General features: G+C 40.9%; 2 protein-coding genes across 2 annotated transcripts; both read left to right on the forward strand.

The window, feature by feature from the left end:
• The first annotated feature begins 1187 nt into the window (after positions 1–1187).
• On the forward strand, positions 1188–7074 carry LOC108098295. Its single transcript, XM_043207950.1, has 6 exons — positions 1188–1806; positions 4219–4525; positions 4922–5130; positions 5266–5521; positions 5701–6176; positions 6442–7074. Exons 1-6 carry the CDS (start codon positions 1575–1577, stop codon positions 6648–6650), a joined length of 1689 nt encoding a protein of 562 aa, XP_043063885.1. The 5' UTR covers positions 1188–1574; the 3' UTR covers positions 6651–7074.
• Positions 7075–10100: 3026 nt separating this feature from the next.
• LOC108098386 (UDP-glucosyltransferase 2) lies at positions 10101–12027 on the forward strand. The gene is made up of 2 exons (XM_017201254.2): positions 10101–10874; positions 10930–12027. Exons 1-2 carry the CDS (start codon positions 10207–10209, stop codon positions 11825–11827), a joined length of 1566 nt encoding a protein of 521 aa, XP_017056743.2. The 5' UTR covers positions 10101–10206; the 3' UTR covers positions 11828–12027.
• Positions 12028–16421: the final 4394 nt, after the last annotated feature.

The raw sequence follows: 16421 nt of genomic DNA on the forward strand, positions 1-16421 counted from the left end.
CGTTACAGGTGTGCGGGAATTTATATGGGAACAATAGGTTCAGGGAACCCTGGCCTTGACATCCTAAAAATAGACGTAGTGCCTTTATGTCACATCGCATATATTAACTTCTCTAATTATCATATAAATGGTTGGTTCCCCGGGAACAGGAGCCCTATATACAAGTATATATTACAGGAAATTACCATGCGTGTCACTGGGTTAGTACTTTATTTTTTCGGAGCGGAAGCGTTGGAAATTATGCCATATAAAATGGTTAACCTTATCGAGGGGCAAAAGCTCAGGCGACAAGCACTAAATTACCTCTAATAAAGATGTTAATTGCCTGGACTTTCCTGAGGATAAATGACCATAACTTTTGTAATGCGAAAAAGTTATTGTACTATTTAAAAAAAAATTATTATTGCATTGCAAGTCTTTCGTAAAGCAAAAGATTTAAGTTAACATTTATAAATACGTTGTTATTATTTTTTAATGATTTATTTTATTAAAATTTTCAACTGGGTATTGAACCTTTGCCTTCATCAAGAGCCCTCGATTATGCAACGAGTGTCAACAATAAATTATATATACTCATTATACCACTCGTTGCGCACTCCACTTCTTATTTAGTTTTGTCGCATCTTTTGTGGCAGAGAAACTTTTTGTTCGAGTCTGTAATTGACTGCGCTCGCCACAAAGCGACTAGCAAATTATTTATGAAAACGCTGCCCTGGCCCGCTATAGAAACCTAATAACAATAATATTGCTGATTAAGCATTAATCAAAGCCGCCAGCTGGGGCAACCAACAACAAAGAAAGCAAACTAAAGCCACAAGACAATGGGCCTTGAGAAGCCGGAGAAAAGGGAAAGTGATGATCTCGCGGCCAACGAAATTTATGGAACTTGGCCGCCTTAATTATGGAAAAAGCTTGCCCCGATATATGGATTTTTAATTTAGCCTTTCGGAAACAAAACAAAACACGGCGGCCAAAACATCGAACTGTTTGTCAACTGATAAGCGACCGCTGATAACAATAAAGGCATTTCCACATTTTCCCCACAAAAAGTCTCTCTTTCCGAGAGCGAAAAGCTCCAGCGAAAGCTTTTCTTTTCGGCCTTGGCATTGGTTCGTATTCTGACGGAGACTTCGGCTTCGTTTATGGCCAACAGCTGATTCGATTTGGCCAGATGTTGCAGTGGCTTAAAGCCGCCGAGTCAGTTGCGCGGCGCAGTTTAAAGCGAGCGTTTCGTGTGCCGGAAAAATCGGAAAATAAAAGCTAAAGACTTGAACGGAAAACGGAAGACTTATGTTTTTTGTGCTGTGACAAATGCGATTTATTCGTGAACAATTGTGGAACTCAACAATTAGTTAGAATTGTTCTCTAATAACCCTGAATTCTGGCTTGCAAAAAGTGCGAGGAAATAATAATAAATACTGTCAACAAACTGAAATAAAAAATCAAATAACCATAGCATTTGTGAAGCCCTGGCAACACTTGCATTTTCCCTCACGACCAACCGCCCAATAACTCCCGACTGACACACATTTGATGAGAACAAATAGCAAACCAAAATAAATCAACCGAAAATAATGTCAACGAAATCGATGGCAGGCCACGGCAGCTGCAACATGTTGCTGCTGTGTCTGCTGCTCTTGCTGCCAGCAGCATCCCCAATCCGCCTCCCCAGGAACAACAACAAAGGCAACAATGCAACAGCCAGAGCAGCAGCAACAACATTAGCAACAACAACAACAGCAACATCGACAGCAGCAACATCTGCTGGAGGCAACAATGCCAATGCCAAGGCTGGTAGCAAATATGGTGAGTCCTACGGGCCGAGGAATACTATATGTATTCAGGCATTGGCAGGGCCAGTCGGAGTTGCAGCTACTTAATGTCTGCGGTTGCAGGCAAGGTCTGCTACACAGAAAAAAAACTTAAAAGATTTCATATACATACTGTTGAGAAAAAACCAACAAATTCATGTTCTTTCAAATCTAAAATTCAAGTAGCCCAAAAGGAAAGTTAACTAATTTAAATAAGAAAATCTCTACAATTTCTGGTTTTCATTTTCAGAAAAAGTAGTTTTAACAAAGTTAACAAAAATCTTAGATTTTTAATTTATTTGGTATAACTCAAATTTTTGCCAATAATTTTTCACTTACTTTCAATTTAGAAATATATTTGTTTTTCTACGTGTCAGTTTCCCTGTTTGCCTTTGTCAGTTTGAGGTTGGCTAATTGCATTTGGTCACGATCGGATCGCTTTTTTCCCTGAACCTAGTTATGCTCCTCGAGGTATTTTCCCTGCGTCTGCCCTTGGTGGCAAACGAAAGACTCAGACAACGAACTTGGCCGGCGGCAAGAGGCTGTTTTTTTTTTTGTTGTTTGCTGCCCTGTGTGCCAATCATGTGGGCACGCGGAAAATGTGTCGACATTTCCTTCTAGCCGCTAAAAGTGGGCGCTGACACGCCCAGAACCGCAGAGCGGAAATTGCCCGAGGCTTTCGATGGAGAGCAAAAGTGTCATTAAGCCAGAGCGAAATGCCTGTAATTGTTGGCCACAAAACACACGTTTCGGCCGTTCTCTCTCTAATCGAATTAGCCAAACAGCTGCAATTACCTCACCGAACGGCGACAGATCGAGATTGATCTTGGTAGATGATAGGGGGGCAATTTGTCGGCCGATCTTTTATTACAGAACTTCCCAACGTCGACGGCGGTAGCAGTAAAAGATTATTAAGCTCCTGAGCTGTTGTAATCCCCCCATCACTTCCTTCCTGGCTTGCATAACACCACGGTGACAGATCACAAAAAACACAGTCTATACCAAAAATTAATGCCTAGTCACCCATAAACTTCCCAAGACTTCAGTGTCCATTAACCAAGCGATGCTGCAATTGGAGTGCCTGTCATTTTCCTTGGCGGTTTCTAATCATTTTTTTTTTTTGTTTTTTGTGGCTCAGCAATGGCATCTTTGCCGTAGCCTCGATGTCAGAATTTGTGCCATCGCAGAGTTTTCACTTTTCCATGTTCTGTGTGCGAAATTCGCCTAAAAATGCTGCTGCCGCCATCAACAGGCACACACAGAAAATCGGTGTCAATGATTTCAACATGGGAAAAGCATGGAAACGACAGCCACACGAAGCTGCAACTTCTGCAAATTCTGCAACATTGGCAACATGGCCAACGCAAACAAGCGAGCTCCAGCAAATGGCATTTCTAATTGCAGATTATGCAAGGTTCTGGCTCAGAAGAAGTCACCAAAGCTGGTTGGCTTGGGAAATCGCTTGGAAATAGGAAATCGGGGCTAAGTGGGCAGGGAAAATTGGAAATTTACGAGCACACAACTCCGAAATTAATGGGTAATTGATCTGGGATTTATTGCTGTGAAATAAAGTGGAGAAGTTCTCAAACTTGTCTTTAAATATATACTATACCATATAGCTAAAATCATTTGCAAGTGTGGATAATCTTTGTTAACCTACAATGCATTTTGCAGCGTAGAAGTACTTAGGCAGAACTGACTATCAAAGCTAAGGTATAATTCCAAGGAGATTTAGAAGGTGCAGCATCACTGCGCTCCAATGAACCACGGTTCAGCATTTAATGCTACATTTTAGTCTCTTCAGGCGAAGCTCTTGAAGGCATTCCTCACTTCTGCAACCTCTCGAGTTGCCCCCGTCCCATTAGCCGCCCAGCATCATCCAGTCAGGTCTAGTTTTTATTCAGCCTTAACTGCTTTGGCAGCTCCCCTTGGCTAATTCACGTCACACTTTGAGCCATATCCTCCATCACTCCATCGCGTTCGCGAAGAAGTGGAGAAAAAGTCGGCCTCCAACTGGCAGCACACTTCAGATCTTCTGCTGCAGATCTTGTGCTTGTGCCAGTGGGAACAACCACTTAGTGTTGGCCACAAAAAAAAAAAGAAACGAAAAAAACTGAAACAAAAAGCGACCGAATGAAACAGAACTAATCCAAAAGCGTGTCTGATTCAGGCGGGAAACGAGTTCCTTGCCCCCGAACTTATGGTCTTGTTGTAACCATGGTAGCTGATTTGCATGCAACAGGCACCTCGACTGCAACCTCAACTACCGACAACCGACTACCAACTACTATATAGCAGCAAGCAACTACCAACTGCCGAGTGCCATTGCCATTGCCACTGCCACGAATCTTGGCTATAACCCCGTTTTCGCCGTTGCCCATGCTCATGCTTTTGTAACCTTCGATAGAGATACGCGGCGTTGCCGGTGAACCAAATTACAAATCGGTGAATCTGACCTGGGAAGTTGAATTCGTGCCGTCGGCCCATGACACAGATTCGAGTCGTCCCAACTCGCGAACGGGCCAGGTGAACGCGACAAATATGAGCGGCGGCGATGTGGAACCGCCCCGGGCGCTGGCATTCCAGATCTTCTACTGCGAGATGCAGAACTACGGACCGCAGCGGTGTCGCGTCAAATTGGTGAACGGCACCACCGCCGAGGTGGTGTCCCACGAGGACAAGGAGCAGCAGCAGCAGCAGCAGGATCCCTTGGGGTAAGTGATCCCTCCATTTAGGGAATGCCCCAAAAAGAAAAGAGATTGGACAACTAATTCACTCTGTGGTTTTGGCAGACATTTCTCAATAAAAGTAAACAGCTTTAAAGTTTAAAGTGGTTATAAAAATCAAATAAATTTATGTTAAGAGTTATTAAAAAAAATAGTATTCATCTTCAGCAATCATCAAAAATATATAAACTATTTAAATATAACAAAAAAAAACTTTCACTTTAAACTAACTTTACAATAAATCCCAAACTCCTAATATTGCATTTGTTGTTAAAAAAGAAAGGGGAAAATAAAATACAGAAATCAATTCAATATCAAAACGTATTGCATTAAGCTCTTCATTTTACTCACTTGTATAATTTGCTATATAATTTCTGGGTGCAGTTCTCAGGTGCAGCACTTTGCCGCCGCGGTGGAAAACCTGCGAATGGCCACTAAATATAGTTTTCACATTCGCCCGGCGGCTCAGAGGCGCCTCCAAGCGGGCGGGACGCGAAGCTCCAATGCCCGCTCTGAATTTCATGACGAGAATGAGATCGAAAGTGGATCTGGACATCTGCCAGGACAGAGTATTGTTATTCCCACCAAGGGTTGTAAGTAGAAGCAAATTAATAATAAAAATATTATTTATTTACTGAATAAATGGGGTTTTTAATTCGGTATACATTTCTTTACTAAATATTACTTTAAAAAATGTTATTTATTTTTTGAAATACATTTTATTCTAGTCACTGCTCATGCCACTCAGTGTTTGCCTCATGCCTCGGAAATTGAAGTGGAAACAGGTCCATATTTTGGAGGTAGAATTGTAGTAGATGGAGGAAACTGTGGCATAAAAGGAGATGCCAGTGATTCGGCGGACAAGTACACCATGAGAATCGATCACAAGGAGTGTGGCAGTTTGGTAAAACCAGAGACCAACACGGTGGAAACTTTTATAACGGTGCAGGAAAATTTGGGGATTTTCACTCACAGCACTAGACGGTAAATAAAATAATTTTAAATATATATTTTCAAATACAAATACAAATAATTTAAATTTCTCTTTCAATGTTTTTGGCAAACATTTTTAAAGGAAATGCAATCAGAAAAATTTGTTTTTATCAAAAAATAACTTTATACAACTCATATAATTAAAAGTAAAAACCATTTCTGCATCCTAGCTTTGTAGTAGTGTGCAGCTATCAGTCGGGCATGCAGACGGTCCGGGCAAGCTTCACTGTACCCGGAAAGAACGGAGTGGCCGCTGCCTACGAACCGAATGATCCCTTCGAACCCGATGAGGATCAGCGCTTGGGCAGGGAACTCCGCCAGATGAGGTACGTCAACAAGACTGAGCTGGTGCTAAAGGAGCCCGATTCCTCGCCCGATTCTCCACCGGATTCCCCAACTGAATCTGATTCCCTGGAGGAGGCAGCGGTGGTGGAGCAGACCCAGCCGCCCACTACGGAGCAGGTTGCCCAGCCAAGAGGTCAGGGCAGAGCTCTGAACCTCAACGAGGTCAACAGCTTGGTGGAGAGTCGTCACTTGGAGCCGGTGGTGGGCACCAAGTACGCCAAACTGGTTGTCGACCAGGCTGAGAACTCCTGGTTGCCGTTGGAGGCGAACTCGCCACCAGGAGGCAGCGTCGAGGATGAAGGTAAGTGGCCTGTCAGCGACAATCGTGATTCCTAAATGTCCATATACGTACAGAAAAGGAAATATTTGAGCTCCACAATTTGATATGATTTTTTGGAAGAATTTTCACTAATTTTTAAACAGATTATTTGAATTTATTAAAATTACTGTAAGGAAAATAGTGTTTAATTCAAGTTACCATCAAATATCACCTTCTTTTAAATAATTTTGTATTATATTTTTTTTATATTCATATTTCTTTTACAATATTTTTTCTCTCCGTGCAGCTGTTCTGCGTTATATTGGCTCCCATCTGAGCAGCGTGCTGGTAACCGTTTCGCTATCTGTGATAATCATCAGCATTTGCATCGTCTTGCTGCAGCGCCAGCGGATCCGACCGCCGCCCCGCAGCCCCGCCCCCTCGCTGGCCGCCCACCTGCCGCACAAGACGCTGCCGCGTGCTCTGCAGCAGCACCAATACCAGTGCACCTTGTAGGTGCCCCACTCGCCCCCCAAAAACCACCACCACCGAATGCCCCAACTCGTCCTCCGATTTCCAGCTAGTTATGCCCACTTGTCTTGCTGAATGTCAAGGAAGAAAGCAAAAAATACGAGAACTCCATTTAGCTAAAGATGACTGCGCATAGCCACGCCCCCCTCCAACCGCCTCCCGCCTCCTGGAACCTTGGTTCCCCCCAATCAAGACCCCAAAACGGTACCAGCGGGATCAGCATCCTACGATTTACATAATTGTTAACTCGACTTCGAATCTGGCCAAGCTTTAAACTGCGATCACGAGGAGGACGAGCGGGCAAAGGGCACTTCTCATAGAGCGAGATTAGTCTGTAGGCTCCTTAGTCTAAGATTTTTGTATAAACTATTTATGCCCGGAAAATATATTTATTTTTAGCTACTAAAAACATTTCGTGGATTATTTTGAGGATGGGTAAAAGATGGAAAGATGATTTAAATAGGAAGTGTTATGGATTTAGAATTAGTAAATTTCGATTAATTTTCATCAAACACAGTTTTTGGAAATTTGGATAGGGGATACATAAACAATGAAAATGAAAAATGAACTAATTAAATTAATTAATTAAAGGTATGGCAGACGGACAGACTTACACGTCGAATAAGATCGTGATGCTGATCAAGAATATAGGTATTAACTTTGTGGGATCTGAGGTGCCTCTTTTACTGCGTTGCAAACTGCGATTTTGTGCGATTAAAAAAGAAGTGTTAGTTAGGAAACCCAACATGCTCACCTGAACTACGAGCTAAACTAGGCCTCGTAAAAACTTGACTTAAAACAACCGACCACCGCTGAGTTATTAATGGAAAGATTATAAAACACCATAGCTGCTAAGTAAGTTAAATAAAGAAAGGCATAGCCTAGATTAATTTCCGTTCATAATTACTTCCCAAGCTCTCGAACGAAAGTCAGCCAATGGGTCAAATCCCAAAATAGAATCCCACCTCCGCCAAGTTCTCACTTCCGCCGGAGAAGCTTGCCGATAATTTGGGCTCCAACTGACATTATCATCAGCAGATAATTTCGGAAATATATTCACAGCGATTCCATCAAGAGAACGAAGACTGTCGAATGGGTTTGGGCTTCTGGTCGTAAAACAGAATTACGAAATTATGTTAAGACGTTGGCTCGTCAGACGGCGATTTGCATGAAAGTGGCACACAAAGTGTTGTCAACTCCGCACGTTCGTGGTTCTCCAGGTTCTTGGCTCTTGAAATTTTCCACTCGAAGTTCTTCAAGGGGGTTTTTCGCCGCAAAACGGAAGCCGGCAGATAAAACATTAAAACCGGGAAACCGACAAAAGACATACTCGTAAAACTGCAGTCGGCGGGGGCTCGTCTTGTTATTGTCGGCTTGCCGGTTGCCCAACATGGAGAGGAGTCACCTCCACCTCAGTCCCCAGGTTCAAATCTGAATCCAAATCCAAAACCAAAACCAAAACCGAAAAACTGAAGACCAAAAACCCAGTCGGTTGGGACGTGCCCACGGTGAGATTCCGGCGAAAGGCATTCTGTTAACTTTCTGATTGAAGTGCCTGGACTTGGGGCTCGCTGGATTTTTGCATAGAAAAGCCATTAGGTTGGGGATTTTCATCATCATCGCCATCAGATACAAAAGGTTTGTCTGGCCTTTTGTTTGCATTATTAGAACACAAAAACCAAGTGAGCGTTAAGATCGCGCGAGCAAAAGCCGAGAAAAAAAAAGAACTAGAAAACAAGAAAATAATAAATAAATAAACTTTCTCATCTGCAAGCTAGACTGCACTTAGAAAATATATGGGAACTAAATTGATTTACAACACTTTCGAGAGTTGATTTATAAAACTAATTGCATAAATAAAAACAAAATAAATGTTAATAATGTTTGCTAATAAATAATATTTACTATCTTCAATAAAGAAAATGTTTTCAATGATGATGAATTCTTTTATTTGGTAGCATGTTACTTTATTTTGGAACTTGTTGTTGTGAAAGCTTTGCCTAATATGTATATAATTTATACTTAAGACGAAGTTTCTTTTTTTTTTGTAGTGCTGCTTAGAAAGAATCGGCAACGAAGTCCAAGTCCAAGCCTTCGCCTTCACCTTCACCCATTTCAATGGGTCTTTGGTGCTGCTGCTGCACCACCGCAACCACCGGCGGCTGCTCAAATTTCAAATTTCACCCACAGTGAGGCCTGGCGTTTTGACGTTGATTAGCATGTGGCACACATAAATCTGTGGGTCTGGGCTTCCGTTTCCCTTTTCGAACGCACTCTCCAGATCTACAGATCTACCTTCCATACTATACAGATGTTTGGATCTCCAGATCTTTGGGTCCCCGAAGCATAACGCGGTGCATTCACCACCACCGATCGGCGGAGAACCGCCGGGGAGTCGTGGACCGTGCATAATGAGGCCAACGATCTTGGCCAAGAAGCCAGCCGAACCAGTTAATGAGCCGCCGCCGTCTTGGATTAGAATGCGAGCAGCTGACGAAGACGAAAGTAAAACCGCCTCGAGAAAGTTTCCATTTCTTGCCAAATATCGAGATCATTTTCTTTGGAGTTTTTTTTCTCTCTCTCGATTGTATTTTCTAGCCGGGATTATTATTAACGTTAAAACGCAGCTGGGGAGCGTTTTCTATGGGTAATTACTGGGCCGGCTCACATCTAATTACCAGCAAAGTGAACCCGAGATTCGTGTCAGATCGAAAGATCCCCAGATCTGCATTCTGCCGGCAAATTGCACACAAATGTCTTCCCGCCCCTTTTGGGCCTTTTGGAAAACAGCTAGCCAAGATCTGGGTTATCTTTTGGGCAATCGTGATCTGGCAGAACCACAAAAATGGAACAGCCACCGACAAGCGGCTCATTGTTTTTAGCCATCATCAGCGGACTTGGCGCTGGGGCCTCTGTTCTGTTTTGTTTTGTTTCCGAACCCAGATTCTGGGCTAATGACAGTCGCACTTTTTAATGATTGCTATTATGAATTATGTGTGGTTTTCCGGGGCCAACGGAGGAGAATCGGTGTCAAATTGGGGAATTGTTTGCAACCCAAAATGGGTGAATTTAAGCGGTTATGGGGTTAAATACCCTTTTTTTGTTTGTCAGTTTGTAGAAAGATTTTGATTGATGAATTGGACTTGTGGTTTGTCATGAATTTTAAGAAAGAAATATTTATTAGTGTCTCTTCAATATAAGAATATTTTCATTGATGAATATGTGTTGTTATGATAAATGACGCACATCTTATAAATGTATAAACGACTCAAGCAATGTGTTGATTAGATACGCTGGGAAAATCCATTTGCTCCAAGACTAAAAGATTAACACAGTTTTAAAAGCGATAATGGATGTTTTATCAGTACGTGTATACAGAAAGGTTTCAGAATATACTATAACTGATATTTTTATACCCACTTGAATTGTGGAACCTAGCACAACAAAGTAACGTACTCCCCCTTATCCTTATCTTAAGAAATATAAACACTTGGTGGCTATTTTTCACTGGCAGTCTGTTGAAAACCGGTGATGCATCAAAATGCTTAGAGATCCGCGATGTTTTTGTGTGCTAGTTCTGGCTTTAACTTCTCTGATCTATGGAACTCAAAGTGCAAATATTCTGGGACTTTTTCCTAGCCTGAGCCCTTCTCACTTGATCATCTCAATGTCAGCTGCCAAGATTTTGGCTGAGCAAGGACACAATGTGACAGTTGTAACGGTTTTGGATCCCACAGTGACTCACAAAAATATTAACTTGATTCAAGTACCACTCACTAAGGAGGAAATTAAGCAGAGAAGTGAAGCCATTGGAGCAAAGCAAAAGAGTACAAGTAGTAATCGTTTTATTTCAATTCTTCGAATGTCCGGTCAAATGAATTCAATGCTGAGGAAGATGGCAGATGTCTTCAAGGATCAGAGAGTTAAGGATCTTTACCTAAACAAAGGCAACCACTTTGACTTGGTAATTTCGGGATACTTTATGAATGATTACCAGTTGGGATTCGCTAGAAAGGTGAATGCTCCTGTTGTTGTTTTGGCTCCTGGTCCTCCAAGTCAGATGCTTAATTCCCTAATCGGTAATCCAAATGATCCTGTTGAAAAGAATAAGGATATGACCTTCGGAGATCGTTTGGATAACTTCATTACCAGCCTCTTTTATGGAATTTTCGTACAGCAAATTAACCAAAGAAATCGCGACTATTACGCGTAAGTAGATTTATTTTCCAAAGTTTCGTTGGTCTGAAATTCTTTTATTTTTTAGAGAACTCTTATCCGATGATCCCAATATGCCGGAGTATTCGGAAATGCTGAAGAACACCTCGCTGGTGTTTTTCTGTTCTCATGCAGCCAGCGAGGGATCGATAAGAGCTAATGTTCCAGCTGCCATTGAAATTGGAGGAATACAGATCAAGGATAAGCCAGATCCTCTGCCAAAAAACCTAGAGGAGTTCTTAGGCAATGCCACACATGGAGCAATTCTTCTGAGTTTGGGTTCCAATGTCCAGGGAAGTCACATCAAACGAGACACAGTGCAAAAGATGTTTAAAGTTCTATCGAAACTAAAAGAGAGAGTAATTTGGAAGTGGGAGGATCTGGAGAATACACCTGGAAAGTCGGACAATATTCTCTATTCCCGTTGGCTGCCACAGGATGACATCTTGGCCCATCCAAAAATAAAGCTGTTTATAAATCATGCTGGAAAAGGAGGAATTACCGAAGCCCAATATCACGGAAAACCCATGCTTTCGTTACCAGTTTTTGGTGATCAACCGGGAAATGCTTTTGCCATGGTCAAAAGTGGTTTTGGCCTTCAACTTAGTCTGCTCACTTTGGAGGAAAAACCCTTTGCAGAAGCCATTAAGGAGATCCTAACAAATCCTCAATATAGTCAAAAAGTGGCCAAGTTTTCCTCATTATATAGAGATCGACCATCGAGTGCCAGGGAATCTCTTATTTTCTGGACGGAATATGTCATTCGGCACCGAGGAGCTCCTCATCTGCAAAGTCCTTTGGTCCACATCGACTTCATAGCCGCAAATAATTTAGATATATACCTTCTTTTAGCCGCTGTAATAATAAGCGTATTATGGATTTTAAAGGTGGTGAAAAAATGGAAATACAGAAAGCTAGCAAGACACTTTAAAGTCAAAAACAATTGAATGTTCTACAAAATAGCAATAATATTTACTTTAAGAAAATTATTACTTAATTATAGAAACTTTAAAAGGTGGGAATGTTAAAGAGAAATTGTATAAAAAGTAGTTACCTAGAATTTTTAAGAATTAGTACTTAGGTGAAACTTATTGTATAAAAACAGTAGTTTCCTAGAATCTTAATAACTAAAATCCTAAGACAACCTGAAAAAAACAGTATTTTTACAATCCTGGGATCCCTCGCTTCTCCCACAAGTTCAACGGAGTTCATGCAAATAAACTCGAAATGTTATGGGTTTGTGCAGAACCTACTCGTCCGAAACAGGTCTTTAACTCTCTGATACCCAGATGACATCACCGGCAAAATGCCCTTTTAATTCGAGAAAATAGCAGACACAACAAAGTCACAGTGAATTGGCATGGCTATAACCATTATGCAGTGACTATATAAAGCGTAACTACAGATGCTTGGAACATAATTTAGCGTGAATAAAAACCTGATGTTTGGTTAATTTTCTTTTCCATTTCTCGCCGAGATTCCCCTCACGCACCGAAAAGGAGAACCGGGGTAGAATAACAAGTGGAAGTGCCAGGCCCAGATCGAAAAGGCCCAGGCTATAACCACAAACAGCAGACACAAGCCTGCTTATAGCTTTGCACTGAGAAAAAAATAGGATGCAATACCAAGTACAACAGAATATATCAAGTGGAATATTTATAAAATTAATTTTCTCTTGTTTCTTTTAACAGGAATTAATGCTATACTTAAATGACGCTGTGCATTTTAAAGCTTACATTTTCTTTCACAAACTAATCATAAAATATATAACTTAGAAATATCTTTCAGTGCAGCTTGATATATGCACCTGCTGTGGCCACTGCTGATTTCCTGCATCGCTGCATGCAAGTTATGTCTCTATCAAGTTTAGTATTTGTATCTGACGCCGCGGCGTGCAGAATTCGCAGCAAACTTGATGCATGGTTGCAGTTGAAGCGCAACGGTTGCCGCAGTAACTTGAAGTACAAGTACAGCAGCAACAGTAACAGCAACATCTGCCGCAGCAACCTGCAACCTGCGCCAGCAACTATTGTAACCGTAACCAACTCATTCCCAATCCAAACCAAAATAGCGTTCTCGGTGTCGCAATGCGTCGCATGCGTCTTGTTTTTTGTCATCTTCAAATGCTCTTTACAAAGGGTTCTTCTAACTATAAATATATTATAAAAAAAAATTATTTGATATTAATTTTTTTATCAGTAAGCTCACCTAGTAATTTATTAGAGTTATAGCTGTCTTAATCCTAATGTGTAAGCTTTTAAAATCACTAAAGAGTATCAACTCTCTTCTTGTCAGTGGTAATAAATCAAACCATTATATAATTTTTATTTCTTTTTAAGAATCTAAGGTTGGAATGTGAATATCGCACCGCTACGATGATGTTCTTGGGGCCATCAGTTTAAATACCAGTTTCAAGCGGCGTCTTTTCCTTGGCATCGCCTCGCTTTTGGCCATCGCGCATTTTTAAGCACATTTTAAAGTCTCATTCTTGTGCTCGTCGCGTTTTTTGCGAGTGGCTGGCTGGATGGCCGCATCCCAAGGCGGTCCATCCGTACCAGCCCATTTTGGCCCATTGCTGGTCATGGCCAACCCATTCCCAATCCCAGTGCTATTCCCCATTCCCCATTCCACTGAATGGCCATTCCATTTCGGCTCGGAGCTCATAACTGTTCTTGACGCGCTTTCCTTTGAAATTAGCTGGCTTGGCCACAATTCCAGTGTGCGTTTTCGACCGTTCTGAGTGACAACGGCGGCGGTCATGGCCAGAAGAAACTAACTAGACACGCCCCCTCTGGACCCGCCCCCTGCTAATCAACTGCGTATTTCAATTTACCGTTGCCAAAAAAAAAAAGGTGGAAAAAGTCTGGAGGGAAGAAAAAATTATGCACTTAAAGAAAATCAAAAACAAATTTTATTTAATAATAATATTTTCTCCATTGTTTTTATTTTTGCTTAAATTGCTTTGTGTTTCATATATGTATTTACATAAAATTGTATACAATAATATTTTGGTACCTATTGTCTTCCTTTTGTATAATTATACATTATAAAACAGAATACATATGATACTTGTATATAAGATACATTTTTATCATTTCATATTTATTTGTTTATATATCGATTTATATTAATATAAAATATTTTAATATTTTTACAATTTAACTACTAATCAAATCCAAAATATTTTTTCTCAGTGTCGTGGAGGCGGTAAGCGACTACAGGGACCAAAGAACAAGAGGTGCTATTCCGCGGAGGTACTTAAGTTAATTCCGATTTTTATGCGACACCCGTTAGTTTCGGCATATTATTGCCGACGCTCGGTTATGGAGTAATGGAGTAATGGAGTTCTCCGCAGATCCAGAGCCTCGGGAGTTGGGAGTCGTGCAAATTGTGGGAGATCTGTGCAGTGTGCCATTTCGTGGCCAGGTTCCCTCAACGCTCCACTCCGCATTAAGTCATTTTCCCATTGAATCTGCTCCAGATTCCCACACAATTGCTATGCCCACTTGAGCTTCGCCCGCGCACCTCTCGCCCTGATTTATTTATTTTGCCAGGTCTTACTAATTTTTATTTGCTTGCAATTTCCAACTCTTTCTCGAAATAATTGCGAAAAAACGCTAAGAAAATAAACGGAATTGGGCGCAGGGCGAAAGTGTAGTAAGCCACCTTAAATGGGTTTGGGCCATTAAATCTGCGGCCCGATGAAACTCAAACTCAAACTCATTTGGGCCGCTTTGTTACTTTCCTCACTCGTCGGATTTCTATAGGCCCGGGCATACATATAGCCTAATGGGTCTCTGTGAGAGCCATTCAAAGATAATCGCCGAAAGCTGCACAATTAACATTGCCTGAGCTTCAGTAGATCCAAGAGAGATGATTTTGATTCGGTAAATGGGAACTAAAGATCTGCCACTAAAGTGAATCTCTAATATAAAACCATTGTTTAGACGGCGTTAAAGAATTTCTTTTTGAAAGTTTAATTGTTTATAGAGAGATGTTGTCACTGCCCAGCTTACTTAATGAAGCAATATAAATAGTTTAAATATTAAAAAGAACTGTAATATAGATATTATGTCTAAGAAAGTAAAGAGCATTTAAAAGCTATCTTAATTTCTGAATTGAATAAAATTATATGGACTAAAATTTTCTTGCACGACTTTATATAAAAGATTATCAATCTAGAACCGTTACAGTGACTTGTAAAGAATTGCTACTTAAAATTCTTGAACTTTCCTAATGAGTTCCTACCATTTATAACTCTTTTAATGGGTTTACAAAGTTCCCAAATAAATTATTTCAATGCTAAGAAGGTCATTGGTTTTCCCTCGCCTTGAAAGTATTATTTTTAACTACCAACTTGTACTTGAGAATCTTTCTATTTATAACTTCTGTTTAACAAACTAATTTGAAATTTTCCCAAGCGCTGCACTTCCCAGAATTTTCACTTAACATTCCCCCAGGGCGATATCAGCTCTCCCACTCCCAATACTCCACAAAGAATGCCCGATTTCACTATCAAATCTTTGAACCGTAACCCGCTGCGTCCGATTTTCGAGAGCCATGAACCCAGAAAGCCCTTAACCCGTAAGATCCATAAAAAGAAATGATATGGGGGCCGAGGGAACGGCACAGAGACGTCAACGCAGAGCAGACAATGCCAACGATTTACTAACTTAATTCTACACTTGGCATTAATCAAGCCCCAACACAGTCCGACATAATTATGTGATTAATAAGCTCCATTGTGAGCGAGATGGGTGAGTTGGGTGAGCGTGAAAATGAAAGTGCTGTCGATGATGGGGAGCTGGAAAAAGTGGAGGGGGATGGGGGATAACTACTTAGCGGCGATCGGCGAGCATGCTCACTGCAATTTGCCGTTGCACTTTTCGAATTTGCTTTTACATCCCGCAACGCGCAGGTTCCGTTAGTACACTCTACTATATATATAGATATATATAGTAAGCCAGCGATATACTATAACCCATCTCCAGAGTTTTCCATTGTTTGCTTTTAATTTTCGACGTGCGAGCGCAGACAGGTGCAATTAAAGGCGCTGCGAATTGCATCGCGATCACTCATCTAGCGGTTCGAAAGCCCCACAAACCGACGCCTGGGTGCTGACTTATTAGCAGCACTGTGCTCCCGAAAGGAATTCAAATCGAACGGGTTCGAATATTGTTGGTTTATACCATTCATACAATTATGCTATACAACAAAAAAGAATTATGAACATTTGCTTTAATAAGCAAAATGAATAATAAATTAAATACATTGTTATTTAGTAGGCAATTAAAAATAAGCATTAAAAAATTCTTTAACAGTTCTTAATTGTTATTATTGTAAAGTTTAATAGACAACAAGCTATTATTATAGTTGTGTTGGTCATTAAAGTGCTTGAATCTTAAACATACATTTCTTTAATTAATTACCTTTATAATTTATGATTTTTCCTACCTTCGTTTTGTAAACTCTTTTCTGTTACACAGTGTTCATTTGTTCAATTTCGGCGTGCGGAAAGTTGGTGTCAAACGCGCTTTCGTT

Source organism: Drosophila ficusphila, unplaced genomic scaffold (assembly GCF_018152265.1).
Source record: "Drosophila ficusphila isolate 14025-0441.05 unplaced genomic scaffold, ASM1815226v1 contig_412, whole genome shotgun sequence".
NCBI classification, from domain to species: Eukaryota; Metazoa; Arthropoda; class Insecta; order Diptera; family Drosophilidae; genus Drosophila; species Drosophila ficusphila.

What these genes read in the sequence shown, in the direction of transcription:
- LOC108098295 (XM_043207950.1), top strand. Translation starts at nt 1,575, where the DNA reads ATGTCAACGAAATCGATGGCAGGCCACGGCAGCTGCAACATGTTGCTG. An exon ending in CAAGGCTGGTAGCAAATATG is followed by an intron (nt 1,807 to 4,218) that starts GTGAGTCCTACG and finishes AACCTTCGATAG; the next exon opens with AGATACGCGGCGTTGCCGGT. An exon ending in CAGCAGCAGGATCCCTTGGG is followed by an intron (nt 4,526 to 4,921) that starts GTAAGTGATCCC and finishes TTCTGGGTGCAG; the next exon opens with TTCTCAGGTGCAGCACTTTG.
- LOC108098386 (XM_017201254.2), top strand. Translation starts at nt 10,207, where the DNA reads ATGCTTAGAGATCCGCGATGTTTTTGTGTGCTAGTTCTGGCTTTAACT. An exon ending in AGAAATCGCGACTATTACGC is followed by an intron (nt 10,875 to 10,929) that starts GTAAGTAGATTT and finishes TTTATTTTTTAG; the next exon opens with AGAACTCTTATCCGATGATC.